A 15,968-nucleotide genomic window follows, 5' to 3' on the forward strand; every position below is an offset into this window, starting at 1 on the left:
TCCCTTTCTCGAGAAGGCAGATCTGGCCACAGTTACCCATGCCTTGGTCATGTCATGGCTGGATTACTGCAATGCACTTTGCATGCATGTGTGGATCAAGGCAAAGACATATTGGACATTATTTGAGTATGATAACTATCTCCTCACAGAGAAAGAAGACCTGAAAGATAGAAATTGTGTTGTGAATTCTCTTTGGTAGGAGAAACCCTTTTTCATTATAGCAGAGTGCACAGAGGCACAACACAGCGGAATTTAGTTATGCATGTGTGTATGCTGAGAGTAAAGTAACTTGGAGCCAGTTCATAGTTTCAAATCAATATAAGTGGTGTTTATTAGAGAACTCCATTCTAGATAGGAAAGTGAGGAGTTAGGATCTCTAATCTAGCTAGCTAGCTGGATGCAGATGGATTCTGCATCTCTGCACACATGGTGCAGGGGAGAGGAGTTTGCATGTTGCAAGGCAGAAGGAAGGGAAGAGAAGGGAGAGAGGAAGGAAGTGGCTGGAAGGAAGGAAGTGTCCCTGAGAGTAGCAATCTACATTCCAAATGGATAGTGTCAGAGCAGTAGAGAAGGGATGACCAATGTCTTGACCCTCTAGCCCTCTGATTCACTAGTCTGTCCTCCTATGTCACTGAGACTAGAGATAGTGTATAGTCCTTCACTTCCAACAAATTGTGTATCAAACTTCCTCTGCTTCTTGTCTCAGATAGAGAGAGAGGAGGACAGCTATTGCCTTTATTCTAGCAGGCAGCGGGACACCCCCAGAGAACCTAAGATCTGTTCTGCTCATACACAGAAGCAGGAAGCTCACACATACATATTTTAAAATCCATCATTCCAGAATAAAGACAGCCTTAATGCTCATTCTAAAAGCTCTGGAGGAATAGCAGACAGTGATAATTCCTGGCAGGAGATCATATCCCCTCTTCCCTAAGGAGGAACACATGATCCTTGAGGGAAAGAAACAGAATAGGTGATGACATCCCAGATGGACAAGACATGGACTTTCATTATCTCTGTGCTAATCACTGCTGGTGAATCTTGGGGACATGATCAGTGAAGGAGCTCATGAACAGTGACCTGTTTCCTCAGGAAACACATTCCAGAGCCCTTTGAAGTACAATGCAAATTTGGCTTTTGAAAAACACTGATTTCCCCTCATTTTGATGTATTTCAAAAATCAATTTAAATTCTTTAAAATGTTTATTCTTCTATTATCCCCGCATTCCCACAGACACACACACACTAGCAACATTTCTTGATGGGTCCAGTTAAAACACTTACAGTAACTGATTGACTCCAGATTCGAATACGGGCAGTGGAATTTAATGTTTGCAGAAGAGCATTGCTGATGATGTTCATAAGCACTGGAAAGCAATTAATTATTTCCATGTGGCACATAAGTGTGAACCTGTATTTCTTAAGGGAAGCAAGATATGAGATTGAAATTAGAACTCTATGAATTAATTAAGAAAGCCTTAAGAAATCAACCAATAAAGAAAGTGGGAACTCCAAATTCACATTATAATCTTTTTCATATACAATGTTTACCAATCATGAATTTATGAACAAATAAAACTATGTGAATGCTTGATGGAAATACAGACACAGAAATAAGCATTTGCAAGTTATGGGTGAATCCATAACCCCAATTTGACCACTATGCCTTCCTCCCTGCAGAAGGGGGACTCTCTCCTTATCATCAGTGTGGGCAGCTGGAAAAGACAACTATTGAGGAATAGTTTTTGTTAGGCTTTACCCTGCTGAAGCTGGCCATAATGCTAAGACAAGACTCCACGTGCAAACATATTTGCAAATTAGTAGCATAGTGCTGGGAGATTGCTTAAACATTTCATTTTCTTTTTATGCCTATTTTCCTCTTGAAATCCTGATCCTTGGTTCTCATGCTGTAATAAACATCTTCTTGTAGTTGGATTTACTGGACTGAGTGTGCATGTCTTGATCACTTTGAGAGTGAGTGTTTCTCTTCCACATGCTTGCCAATTGGTCATTCTACTGCATAAGAGAAAGGAAGCGGGGGTGGAGATCTGTCAAAATCTTGCTCCTCTGAGATGGGGGAGGCTGAAAGAGACTGGCCACTTCAAACATCAGTACAGGGAGGCAGAGGTCCTCCTTCCTCTGCCTTAGTTTGGGTTAAGTAAAGGATGTGGTGGATGCTACCAAAATGTATTTGGGAGTTACCTGGGAATGCAGGAAAAGAACCTGAAGTAGATTTTTGAACCCAGATTCTCCACAGCCAGCTCCTAAATGGCAGCCCACATTTGGCTGTCAGCTAATAAAATAACTTGCGTCAGAAAGGCAAACATACATTTGCTCTCAAGTTCAAATCACATGTCATCAAATCCCATTACTGGGCATTTATTTTTGGTACCAGTATTGATTTTTCACAGTCAATTTTTGTGATCTGCTGAGGATGCTCTCTTGACGCACCTGAAGAGCAAGGGCACATGGAAAAGCATTAAGAACATAAGAACAGCCCTGCTGGATCAGGCCCAAGGCCCATCTAGTCTAGTATCCTGTTTCACACAGTGGCCCAGCAGATGCCTCTGGGGATTCCACAGGCAAGAGGTATGTGCATGCCCTCTCTCCCGCTGTTACTCCCCTGCAACTGGTATTGAGAAGCATCATGCCTCTGAGGCTGGAGATGGCCCACAGCTACCAGACTAGTAGCCATCAATAGACCTGTCCACCTTAAATCTGTCAAATCCCCTTAAATCTGTCAAATCCACCATCCAAGCTGGTGGCCATCACCACAACTCATGGCAAAGAATTCCATAGATTAATTATGCACTGGGTGAAAAAGTATTTCCTCTTGTTGGTCCTAAATTTCCCAACCTTCAGTTTCATGGGGTGACCCTAGGTTCTAGTGTTGTGAGAGAGGGAGAAAAATCTCTCTGTGTCCACCTTCTCCACTCCATGCATAATTTTATACACTTTTATCATGTCTCCCTTTAATCACCTCTTTTCCAAGGTAATGAGCCCAGATGCTGTAGCCTAGCCTCATAAGGAAGGTGCTCCAGGCCCTTGATCATTTTGGTTGCCCTCTTCTGCACCTTTTCCAGTTCTACAATATCTTTATTAAGATATGGTGACCAAAGCTGTACGCAGTACTCCAGATGTGGCTACACCATCAATTTGTATAAGGGCATTATAATATTAGCAGTTTTATTTTCAATCCCCGTCCTAATGATTCCTAGCATGGAATTAGCTTCTTTCACAGCTACTGCTCACTGAGATGACACTTTCAATGAGCTGTCCACCACGACCCCAAGATCTCTCTTCTGGTCAGTCACCGACAGCTCAGATCCCATGAGCGTATATGTGAAGTTGGTGATTTTTGGCCCAATGTGTGTCACTTTACACTTGCTTACATTGAACCGCATTTGCCATTTTGTCGCCTAGTCCCCATTTGGAGAGATCTTTACAAGGGCTTGTCCCAAAACTGTGCCCCTCCCTCCAAGTTGAGAATGAACATCTCCCAGAAGTCTTATAACAACACCTTTAGAATGTGCATCACATAGACAAGATGTGTAGAATTATTTATTTAGCTGTGTAGCCTGCTCCATTCCATAGACTCAGAGGAGAAACAAAAATGCACACTCCACTAGCAAAGCAGAATAAAGATTTCACCAAATCACTACAGTGTCTTCACCTTTTGCCAGCTGACATAATTTCTGTAGTATGGGAAGTGAAGAAATGTGTCTCTTCCCTGAACTGCTTCAGTATGTTGGAAGCCTCAGTTCCCATGGGAGGCACCCACAATGTGGTTCCTTCCCCTGGCATTGCTGGTATACCTCCCAGGAAGAGGAAGGTAAGTGTGGAAAGCAGGTGCATCTCCAGCTCTTCCTATGTGAACTCTCACTTCTGATATGATCACAAAAGTATGGCAAGGAGATGTGCTGCCGCAGTTCCCAAGCAACTGTAGCAAAGCTGGAAGGGGCCTCTAGTCATGCACTGCTTCAGGCATGGACTCTGGAGAACCTCCAGGTGGAGGAAGTAATATAGGTGGGTGGGTGAAGACAGACATCTATCCAGAAAGCTTCTCTTTGCACTCCTGCTGTCTGATCCTTATGTACAGATTGTATCATTAAGCAGACAGTGGCGGGTTGAGTGGGTGGGGGGAATCTTAACCCAATAAAAAGGTCTTTTAATTAGATATTTGATCTTGCTAGTTTTAGAGCATTGTATATTGAAATGTTGTTAGTCACCCTAAGCCCTAGAAGTGTGATGGGCCAGAAATGGAAATACATATTTGAGCATGCTGCACACATCAGTTACACTTGTTTGTTCATGGATCACACATCTTCTAAGCAGCCAGGTCAGCCTATATAGGTTTTTCATAGTTAGTCCTCACACAACACCCTTATGAGATGTCTTGTGCCAGGCCACACCGGGCCAAACTAGATAGGAGGTGGGAACATTGTGTTTGGCACTCTTGGCATCTCTTTCTTTAGTTCCCAAAACTGGAACTAGCATGTGGGGAGGAGGAAGAACAATGTAGACTGCCCAGAGCAACTTGAAAGAAGGGCAGGGCAGAAATGTAAAAACAACAATAAAAATAATATAGGACTGGATTGTCTACTACAGGAACCTCATTGTATTCCATATATTGTTTCTTATTTGTAGTGAATCAACAGAATGCCCTATCCCTAGAACATCCCTCCATTCAGAGAAGAAGGAGAGTAACATATGAGTAACATATCTATGATAAGCAGAGATGGGAGAGGGATGGCATTTGACACTTCCATGGCTGTATCTAGGAGGTGATGATGGGGGCTGGCTTCTGTACGAGTTCTCCCCTTGGTTGTCTTTCTCATGGACAATGTTAGATTATTACCGTGTCATCAAGGTACCAGGGCAAGGAAAGGGGCTGGATTATTTGCTTTCATACACTGATGGCACCGTAACAGTCTTTAACACTCAATTATTGGGAGTTTTACCATCCATGGGATGCCTTGCTCATTCTCCCCAAAGGAGTAAAATGGTACAGAGTTACCTTGTCTTGAAGGGCCACTTTAATAGCCCCGTTGTGTACAAAGTGGTCACTGACATTGTGGCCAGTGACCGTCTCCACAAATATATTCTGGCTCTTCACTGCATGGATAAAATTGTCAATGCTTCCACCTAGTAAGAAAGAAAGAGAGATTGATAGCATGATCAGGAGATTGGGGTAAAATCTTAATTTGCCGGTCAAACAGGCCAACAGCAAAAGGAAGCATAAAGTAGAATTTAAAATGAACAGCTGATGTGTAACATCACTTAATCTTTAATGCATATCTATATGTGTAGATGCTAAAAAGAGGTTGCATTATAGCCAGTAGTTGAGTTTATAATCATCATCTGTTCATTCTGTTGTAAACCACATTCATCAGCATTAATTGCCAGTATTCTGAAGGGAATGGAATTAGGATTGCTAAATAGCAAAATCGTAATACTACCACTGACTTCACGAGTTGGACTTTCATTGTCCATGACTTAGGCAAGAAGGGCCACAAAAGACACGCAGCAGAGGTGCTGGATTGCTAACTGGGGTGATCACCAAGGCTCAAGCAGGGGCATGTGAAGCAGAAGAGACAGAAAAAGGATTAACTGAGACTAGGTCTGGATCCTGGAACACAGCTAAGGGAGAGGAAGGGAAGGCTGGATCAAGGAGCTGCATCAAAGCTGGGGTAAGGAAGTGGAGAAGAAGGCTAGAGCAGCAGACTCAGGGAGCATACTTTCCAGGGAGCTTCCAAAAGCAAGCAGAAGTCTGGATGCAAGTGAAGGGTTGATATAGGAACAAAAAGCTCCTCCACTTCCTGGAGTTAGGCCCTGATCCAATATCTGCACCAGCACCAGTTTCCTCCTCCTCCTCCTGAGTTGGACCATCAGAAGACAACTTAAGCCTCCAGGTGAGCACTCCTCCCTCAGATATAAATGTAGTTCTGGATCTGACGCTCTTTTATAGCTGCTTCCCTCATAAATAAAAAGCAATCTTAAGTTTGTTTAACTAAGTCTTTATTCCAGAAACAACTCCATTTTCTCCTTCTCCTTTCCCTCCATTTTCTTTCTGACTCAACCTGCCCTTCCGCCCCTTGCCCCCCCCACACTACAGGATCCCCACTGGGACAAACTTCTAATCAACAAAACAGAAAGGACTGTTAGATGGAATGCAACACATTCCTCCCCTTTCTAACAAACATAATTGGATTGATTAAAATTTGGTAACAAAGTATTGTAGTCTTTTAGGTGGTCTCCTGTCATGCACACTTCTCCAAAGTCTTGGGGTCTCTGGCACAGGAGTAGTTAGTGATTTGCTTTAACGTATAGAGGATTGTCCATCCCTTTCATCAGTCTCATCTGTGAGGGCAAAACTGGAGGCAAGATCAAATTCCTCTCCAGTTCCTCTCTTAAAATCAGACTCCCTTCCCTCTTTTTTTCTATTTATTTCCATCATCCAATATGACAGAATCTCCTCAGATTTTGATTATCTGTTTTGGTCCAGAATATAGGGAACATCCCTTTCTCACTATATAAGGCAGTCATACGTGAACAAAGTCCCCCACTTGAAATGTTTGCTGTTTCTCATCCTGTTTCTGATCCAAATGCAATTTATATTTTTGTTGTTTCTCCTGTACTTGATCATGAATCTCTATATCCTCAGGGTGAGATGGCTTGGAAAGACCTATCAGTTGTTGCCATTGGGTAAGTTTGGTGGTAGCTTTGCATCCTCTCAGCAGTTCATAAGGTGATTGTCCTGTAGTAAAATGAAGAATAGTTCGATACTACAACTTGCCTCTTTCCAGGCCTTTTCTTGCACAGTAGCCAGCGGTAAACCTTCTTTCACAGATCTGTTCATTCTTTCCACTAAGCCATCCCCTCAAGGATGGAGCAAGGAAAGTGTCTTGTGTTTTACCCCATGGATATGCAAATATTGTTCTATTTCAAATGAGATAAGCTGTGTCCCACTGTCAGTCACTATTGTATTTTAGGGATGTGCGAAACGTTTCGGATACAAAACGTTTTGTACCCGAAACAGCCTGTTTCAGGTGTTTTGTAGACAAGACAAGACACCCATTTTCCAGATCCAAAAGTTTTGTATACAAAACAAAATGTCCCTGTTTTGGCTACAAAATGTTTTGTTGTTTCGGACCTCCATTTTGTAGTGATCTCTGAGTCAGTCTCCATTTTGTGTTTGACATCTCTTTGAATTTCCCACCCTTCCAGCCTTCTGATTGGTGACCTAAATCATGGGCTGACCTGCTGACAATTCCCTCCTTGTTCCCCATTGGCTCTTTTACTTCTTGCTACTCTTTACTGACTCCACGTTGGCCAGGGGAAGGGTTGCTAACTCATGGGGTGCTGGGTTCTGTTGTATATGTGGTTTTCTGAGTGTAGAGTCTCTGGTAGCATATGAGAGTGGATTCTTGTTTTTCAGTGAAAATCTCATATGCTACCAGAGAATCTACAATGAATACCTCAGAAACACAAAACCCAGTACCCCAAGGGCTTGTGGGTATGGAGGTGGTTGCCACCCTATGTGCACTACACAGCCCCTCGCTCTGGGAAACCCCAGTGCCCCCCAAGTGGAATTATGGGGCTGCTGAAACCTCCATTATTCCTCATGGGAGAAATCTTAAAAGACACGCAAACTTCAACAATTCACAAAAGATCAGCCCTTTGCCCAATGGAGAGGAGAACTGGTCTTGTGGCTGAGCATGACTTGTCTCCATAGCTAAGCAGGATCTGCCCTGGTTGCATATGAATAGGAGACTTGATGTGTGAGCACTGCAAGATATTCCCCTCAGGGGATGAAGCCACTCTGGGAAGAGCAGAAGGTTTCAAGTTCCCTCCCTGGCTTCTCCAAAATAGGGCTGAGAGAGATTCCTGCCTGCAACCTTGGAGAAGCTGCTGCCAGTCTGTGAAGACAATACTGAGCTAGATAGACCAATGGTCTGACTCAGTATATGGCAGTTTCCTATGTTCCTAATTCTTTTGAGATAATTCTGGAAGTTTCCTTGCCCCCATTGGGCACTACCACCCACCACACTCCACTCTGGGTCATCCCTTTCCCCTTGATTTGAAGCGATACATTTGCTGGAATCCCCATTATTCCCTATGGGAAAATTCTTAAAGATGTGTAAACTTTAAAAATTCACAAAAAATCAGCCCTTTGCCTAATTCCTTTGAAATTTGAGTGGTAGCTTCCACCCATTGGACACTACCACTACCACCCACTCTTTTTGCCCTGGGACCCTTTTAAAAAATCCAAATCGATTCGGATTCGGAAAATTCCGCTACAAAACAAAACAGGGCTGATTCGGATTCAGAAAATTTGGGTACAAACAAAACAGGGGTGTTTCGATTCAGATACAAATTGAAACAAGAAAATTCCAAAATGCACACCCCTATTGTTTTATTTATTTATTTATTTATTTATTTATTTAAAATATGTATACACTGCCCCTCCAGTACACTACTGCTCGGGCTGGCACACAACATTAATAAAGTAGATACAATGTAACATAAGAGATTAATACAGTTTAAAAGGTTAAAAGACCAAACTAAAATGACATTTAAAATTATCATTAAAAAAAATTTAAATTTAAATTTAAAAAAGCTAAAAACAGAGAACTATAAAAACTAAACAAACTACCTGATAATAAGCAGCAGACAAAACATTTAAAAGCCTCTATAAAAGATGTGTTTTTAATTGTTTTTTTAAACACACTGAGGGAGGTAGCATGGCCAAGCTCTTCAGGAAGGACATTCCAAAGCTGAGGGGCCACAATAAAAAAGACCCTGTCTGTGGTCCCCTCTAACTAGGTCTTTGTTAGTGGCAAGGCCATAAGCAGTGCCTGAGATGTTGAGCAGAGGGCCCTGGCAGGTTCATATGGGTGAATGCAGTCTGACAGGTACTTTAGCCATGCAGAACTTTAAAAACAAGGTACCAGCACCTTGAATCCAGCCTGGAAGTGGACCAGTAACCAATGAAGCTGTTGCAGATTGGGTGTAACTCTCATGAAGTGACTTGTAACCACGAGCATCCCTGCAGCAATGTTCTGGACCACCTGAAGCTTCTGAACAGTCTTCAAGGACAGCTCCATGTCCTTGAAGAGCACATTGCAATAGTCCAGTCTGCACTAATTCAAACAATCAATCATCTTTATTACGGTCCAAAACCAGCATAAGACAGAACAGAATGGCATAAATCATGATGCTAAAAGCAAGTAATGGCACCATAAAACTATAATACAATAAAACTATTACACTAACACTATAAAACTGTTTTGTAATGCTATAAAACTGCTATACCTTAGAAAGGAAAGAAACTGTGAAATCATTAAAACCTATTAAAATATGATTATAAACATGATTATAAATGGCTATATTTTAAAAGTTGAGTTAGCCAAAGGGTTAGCTGAAGATGATGGAGTGGGAGCTGAAATGGTGGGTTGTGTGGAGGGAGCAGGAGAGTCGGACACCTGAAATGGTGCAGGCTCAACTTCTATTTGTTGGAAAATGGCTGCTATTTTACTCTCTTGCTCACGGCTACTTGTGAGACAGGTTTGTTGGAGGAGAAAATCTGCCTCATTATTACTGGCATTTCCTTTTCTAACCGATTTACACACCCGAGCAATTTACTGCATCAAGCTTCTAAGAATTGGGTCAATGTTTTAGACTCTTCGGGTTTCTCTTTAAAAGCACTATTCTCATTCAATAAAAGGTCTCTAACAGCTCCTAATGTGTGTAGGCAATTGCTAAGATAAGTCACTTTCTCTGTGAGTTCTTTTCCTAAAGTCACGGCATCTCTTAAATCTGAACTGAGCGTATCTATTTCTTTCATGCACTAACTCAATTTCTCTGATTCTTGCAACAAACCTTTTCTTTCATACCAAAACACATGCAGCAATTTTCTAACTGATCAAAAGACCGCATGAAGACAAGAGCCAAGACAACCAGCAACAACAATAAGCCAATCAGACCAAATTTTTCCCAAAAGCGCACCAAAGACTCCAAAATCCAATCCTGTAACTCAAAAGATGGTTCTAAAAGTGGGCAAACTGTAGGTTCAGGACAAACTTCAACTACAGGACATTCCAAATTTGGCTCCGCTGTTGGAGTAAGCTCTAAAACTGAACAAGAACACTCCTCCATGATCAGCTCTGCTAAGACTAACTCTTCAGCAGAGAGAAACTTCCAAACACAAAGTACTCCAGTGACCATTGTCACAACACTTTCCCAAGAGTCAACAAATTGCCAGACAACTAAAAGAGCAACCACCTTAAGCAAAATAGGGAGGGCCATGGGGGAGATTTTACGATCATTCCTGATGACCAGGAGTGAAGGCGTAAGGCCTCGAGAACCAGATGGTGGATGGGGTCAAATTAGGACTATGCTTGCACACTATCCCCTGGGGATAGAACTAGTCCGAACCGGGTGAAACTAAATTGCTAGGTATTTTTTTCCAAATTACTGGGGCACAACGCTTGCTGAAAGCCCAGTTTCTTTGCAGACCAAGTTGAGCAGGAGCTTCTAAAAGCATAATACAAAAATAGCTACGACGCAGTATTTCTCTGGTGAAACCTGCAGGTTAAGGGAGGGGCAAGAAGAGGCAAGTGCTTCTCTAACAAAGGCTGCACTCTAAGAAACCTTTTGGCTACTCTAACTTTAGAACAGACACTCAGAGCACTAACTTGGAGCAAAACTTCAAAGCACTATACACAGACTGTAAACTTTAGGAGCAGCACATCCCTACCCAACTGTACTCCTCAACATACTAGTCTAACTCAAATCCAGGATTTCTAGTGCCAAACTTCGCATGACAAATTTTAGGGTTCTTCGGCTTAGCCTGATTTAGGGGTCCAAGCCTACTACCTAAACTTTCTCCACCAAAAACTGTTAATGGAACTGGCCCAGGGGTGTTTGGTCAGCACCCCAATGTTTGGGGTTTGAGGGTGAATTAGCTCTTAAAGAGGGTCAGCTCCACCAGTTTTAATTTGTGCAAACATTTGGACTCAAGAAATGACTCGATTGAGACAAGGTTATAGTTTCAAAATATAAAGGAAGAATTTATTGTAGGAGGCATTTTAGCTTAAAGTCTAATTGTATGAGTTCCTAGGCGGGCAAGAGAAAGAGGCTTGAGAGGGAGATGGGGTTGGATTTAAGAAAGAGATAGATGGGGGCCCCAAGAGCGGGGCAAGCATTCACCTTCACCTATTCTGGACAATGGGATTTTTGGGCTGCAGAATATCGCTCCTCAGCATGGTGGGGCTCTTCAGCATGGTGGGGAAGCAAGGGAGTTGTGGAGATTAGTAGAGGGAGAGATGCCACGGGAAGGGGTTCTCTGTTGGCCCAGCTTCCTATGGGTGCAAGGCAAGCTGGATGGATTGGCACAAGGACTGGTCCAGATAGTGATTTCAAGCTCTTTGTAGGTTGCAAGAGAGCAAATGGAATGCTCAATGGAATCCCAAGTATAACATACGAGGGAGCACGAAAGTTGTTGGATGGAATCCCAACTGGAGCACAAGAAAGTGCTTGTTGCAATGGAGTCCCAAGTAGAAGGCATGAGGGAACACGAAGGTTGAAATGAGCATCCAGTAGAGTCCCAAGTGAGAGGCACAAGGGAGCACGAAGATTGCTTGTTGGAGTCTGCAGTGTAGAGCACAAGAGAGCACTTGTTGCAATGGAGTCCCAAGTAAAAGGCACGAGGGAACACAAAGATTGCTTGCAGCTGGAGGCTACGGTGAGAGGCACGGGAGACCACACTGGGTCGTGGAACTGGGGATACTTATATCCCGAAACATGTCATGGGGGCACATTCCTACTGTCATGCTTTGCTGATTAGAAGTGCCAGGGTGGACCTGCGTGAAATGCATTATATCTGATCGTTCTTCCTGAGTGAGATAATGCAGGCGATAGCCTTTTGCAAGTAAGGCTGTTTGTGATGAAAATCAGAGTATGAAGGAGCACAAAGAGTATCTGCCAGGACAAGCTCTCCAGAAATCCTATCAATATTTTCAATGAGTACACCTCTAGGTCTACGTCACTGACTCATCTTCTTTGTGATGGGGAGAACATTACTTTGCTACCTTATCTGCCTTTCTTCCTGCTTGCCACAATTGGCTCATTAGCATCTTATCATCTCCTGTGAAAAGAGGAAAGGGAGTGAGGTGGTTCACTCTAAGTTTAGAGTTGCCTTGGATGCCAGTAAACTCATTATAAGGATTCTTGGGATTGTTTTTAATGAAAGGTGGCATATAAATTTAACAACAACCAACAACCACCCTTAGCTGGGGTCCCCAGTATAGGGAGGGGGTGTGCATCTGGATCCCCAATTCCAATTTGCTTTCTTTGCAGCCAAATCTAGGAGCAACCAGCCCACTGCCAAGTAAGTGACCTGTCCCCAAGTGTACTCTAAACTTAGAGCTCACATTGCAGTGCAGTTCCTGAGCATATCCAAAGTGCAATCTCCAAGCCTGCAGATGCAACTGCAAACAGTGAGGCTCCTGAGAACCAAGTAAGTGCAGCTGACAACATTTCCCCCCGTTGAGGGACCCGCACTCTGGAGCTGTCACCTTTAAAGATGGAGCAACTTTTGAGGGAAATTGTCTAACAAATTTAGGGTAATACAGAGTCCTAGAAATGAGTGAAGCATCCCCGCTTTCCTACATGGAGCATCCTTCCTTGCTCCCCATAGTCTTCCACTCGCATGATAAGTTGGCCTGCCCGTGGGGAGTCTTGTCTGAATAAAGAAAGCTTCTAAACCTACTTTGTCTCCTGCTCCTTCAGACCCAATATCAGGCCAATAAAGTGACCGGTTGTGAGTATGCTTAACAACCTTACTGAGGGGAAGTTATTACATCCATAGCTGTGCAGCTGACAGGAGGGGCAGGGCTGGTTTTCTGAGTGGCTGCCAGCGAGTGCCAAAAGGCTGGAGCAGTCGCATCCTCGGGTGGGTCTGCACTGCCACCTCTATGGTTGGAGTTAAGAAATGGGCGTTTAACTGTAGATAGGGATGGGTCTGACTTCAGGCATCATGCTTCAGTGGCAAAACTGCAGTTATTTGCGGTGAACCATTAAGGAAACCTCATGTCTCAACTGGAGCTTGTTGGGGAACACTGGAGCAAACTTTTGAGGCTTAACTGGGGCTTTCCACATTCGGGTGTACTACAGTTAAAACCACTGCTAGCTTTAACTGCAGTTAAACTGTACATCTGAACCAGCCCTCAGTGATTCCATCCATAGTCCCAAAAATTGCATGCATCATTCTTTGAAATAACGAAGCTGCAGAGGGTAATCCAAAGGGCAGTCTTTTGAATTGAAAAAGACCCTTTGGTGTAAAGAAGGCTGTGTAATTGTGAAAACATTTGAGCACAATAATTTGATGATAAACCGAAGACAAGTCCAAAGTTGTGAACGCAGAGGCCTCTTTCAAATTAAGCCTTCATCATAGTCAGTCATTCGGCTGCCGGGCAAGGAAAAGGGAGTGCTCAGTGTTCGCCCTGCGAGCACGTGCAATCTTTTCGGCTGCATTTTGGCCATCGGGAACGATCAGGAGCTCTCCTTTCCTTTCCTCTCAACCCGGCAGTCTGGGGAGGGAGGCCTTTAAGGCGTCGGCAAGCAGGGAAGAGGTGAAGCGACTGGCCACGTGCACAGGCCAATTGCAAGCAGGGTCCCTCCTTTCCTCCCGCCCGACCAAGGAGGAAGCTCTTCTCTCCTCCGCGTGATCAGCCACGTTGCAGGCCGATCGTGAGCAGAGCTAAGCCAGCATAGCGGAAGACTCGCGGTGGGGCCTCTCCTCTCAGCAGGAGCCATGTGGGCAAGCCAAACAGGCAGCCAGTGGAGCCAACCAACGTCTTCCAGTGAGAGCAGACCAGCAGCGAGAGAATGGCCTTGGGGCTTGAGTGATATCTGAATCTTTCAGGGTTCCGTATTTCTCCGGAGGTGGAAAATGTGATCACTGAGTGATCAGGGAGGATTGGGGATAGATGGAATTGATTGATGGATGTAATTAATTGATTGGGGAGCATTGATGAAATAATATTAAGAATAAATTGATTGGTTTGGGGAGCTGTGGGGGAGAGTGGCTTGCTTCCACGGAACAAATCGTTTGGGAGCAATTGCGGGGGGGGGGCTTGTTGTTAAACACGCTGGGGGAATCCAATTAGCCAATTTAGGTGTGGGAGCAATTTTATACTTTGTGAGGGATAGATGCACTACTTGGAGGATAACTACATTACTATTTGGGCAATAGCTACATCACTGCGGTATTTATGGGTGTTTTTTACTGATTTCTTTTGACCTACAAAGTCATGCCATCAAGGAAAGGGCCCAGCAAGTAGAACGGCAAGGGAAAGGCCTCCTCCCCTAAGTGCCCGCCCCCAAGCAGCCACCATGACCCAGCGATCCTGACCCCTCCTCTGGTTCTGAGGATGAGGGGCAACTTGTGATGGCAAGGATCCTGTTGTGCTTGGATGCTTTGGAGGCCAAGAAGAAGGCTCCTTGGGGGAGCGGTCCAAAGCAGTAGGAAAGGAGCATGAAAAAAAGGCAGGGAACTGCCCTGGATGGATGCACTTGAGAAAGACAAAGTGGAGGTCACTGGGTCTTCAGAGGTGACAAGGCATGAGGCGTCTTCTGGTCAGAACACTTGGGATGCGGACGTTGGGTTGTTCGGTGAGTCTGAAAGGGATTGCTGCTACCCCCCTTGGGTGAGGCACCTGGCCACTGTCTGGGAAAGAGTGCCAGCTCGGCCTGCAGGGCTGGGATATATGCCCCATAGCATTACAGGGGCAACAGCTAAGAAAGCAGGGACACCAAATAAGGAGGCGGAGCTGGTGGCCCAGCAGCACCAGCTTAATCCCTGGGAACAGCAGTGGGGGAGGGGGCGGAACAGACCCAGGACAGGTGACAGAGGGCCCGGGATCAGGAGCTACCAATGATAAGATTGAACACTACCCCCACGGGAAAGTGTTGATGCCTCTGGGTGCTCACTTGCTCCTGTCAACAAAAGAAAAAAATAAGGAAGAATGAATACGTTGACATGTTCTCCTTGCTGTTCTGGTAAACAGAACCGAGGGATGACGAAAAGGAGTTGGTCTTGTGGTAGCAAGCATGACTTGTCCTCATAGCTAAGCAGGGTCTGCCCTGGTTGCATATGAATGGGAGACTTGATGTGTGAGCACTGCAAGATATTCCCCTCAGAGGATGAAGCCGCTCTGGGAAGAGCAGAAGGTTTCAAGTTCCCTCCCTGGCTTCTCCAAGATAGGGCAGAGAGAGATTCCTGCCTGCAACCTTGGAGAAGCCGCTGCCAGTCTGTGAAGAAAATACTGAGCTAGATAGACCAATGGTCTGATTCAGTATATGGGAGTTTCCTATGTACCTGTGACAAAGAAAGGCTTAGGTATAATGCGGTGGACCAGAACTGGTCCAACTGGCTGGTTGGGTATATGGTATACATGGGTGTGGTGCTGGAGAAACAGCTGGCACAGGGAGCATCCATGGTAATGGTACTTGGACATTGTATATCATGCATTGTCCGAGTTCAACGGGCTGGCTTGGGCACATTATGATGAGGCATTTGGATGGCATTCTGCCTTGGACCCTGGGCTCCCATGGGATTGTCACTACCAAGCAATTCTGGTTGCAGATCATGGGCCCTAACTAGCCATTGCTGGGGAAGTATTTAGACAGCAGATACCTGATAGTTAGGTCCACTGCTGCACCCACAAAGGGCCAGATGCCTGGAATGGCGGGTCAGTTTCGCCCCCTTTGCTGGGAATTCGGATCTTTGGCAGCGTGTTCCTGCCGCCCGTGCCGTTACCCGCACACCTGCACCTTTTGCGGAGGCCCCCACCCCGTCAACTCCTACTCAAGGGGCCGGTGGCTGTGTACCAGCCCAAGGGATGGACTTGCTGCCAAGAGAGGGGGAAGCCCTGCTCTGACAAAGGGGACCTAATATGGGCCTG

At 44.7% G+C, this 15,968-nt stretch overlaps 1 protein-coding gene across 3 annotated transcripts in view; it reads right to left on the reverse strand.

Annotated features, from left to right (window-relative positions):
- The window catches only part of LOC128344094 (ABC-type organic anion transporter ABCA8B-like), a 129,005-nt gene that overhangs the window by 52,722 nt on the left and 60,315 nt on the right, over positions 1–15,968 (reverse strand). For all 3 annotated transcript variants that reach the window (XM_053293592.1, XM_053293589.1, XM_053293590.1), the window contains 2 exons: positions 5,018–5,145; positions 1,285–1,419 (listed from right to left, as the gene is read on the reverse strand). In XM_053293592.1, coding sequence (XP_053149567.1) covers positions 1,285–1,419; positions 5,018–5,145 — 263 coding nt within the window. The remainder of the gene's footprint in view (positions 1–1,284; positions 1,420–5,017; positions 5,146–15,968) is intronic.

Source organism: Hemicordylus capensis, chromosome 2, assembly GCF_027244095.1.
Source record: "Hemicordylus capensis ecotype Gifberg chromosome 2, rHemCap1.1.pri, whole genome shotgun sequence".
Lineage (NCBI taxonomy): Eukaryota > Metazoa > Chordata > Lepidosauria > Squamata > Cordylidae > Hemicordylus > Hemicordylus capensis.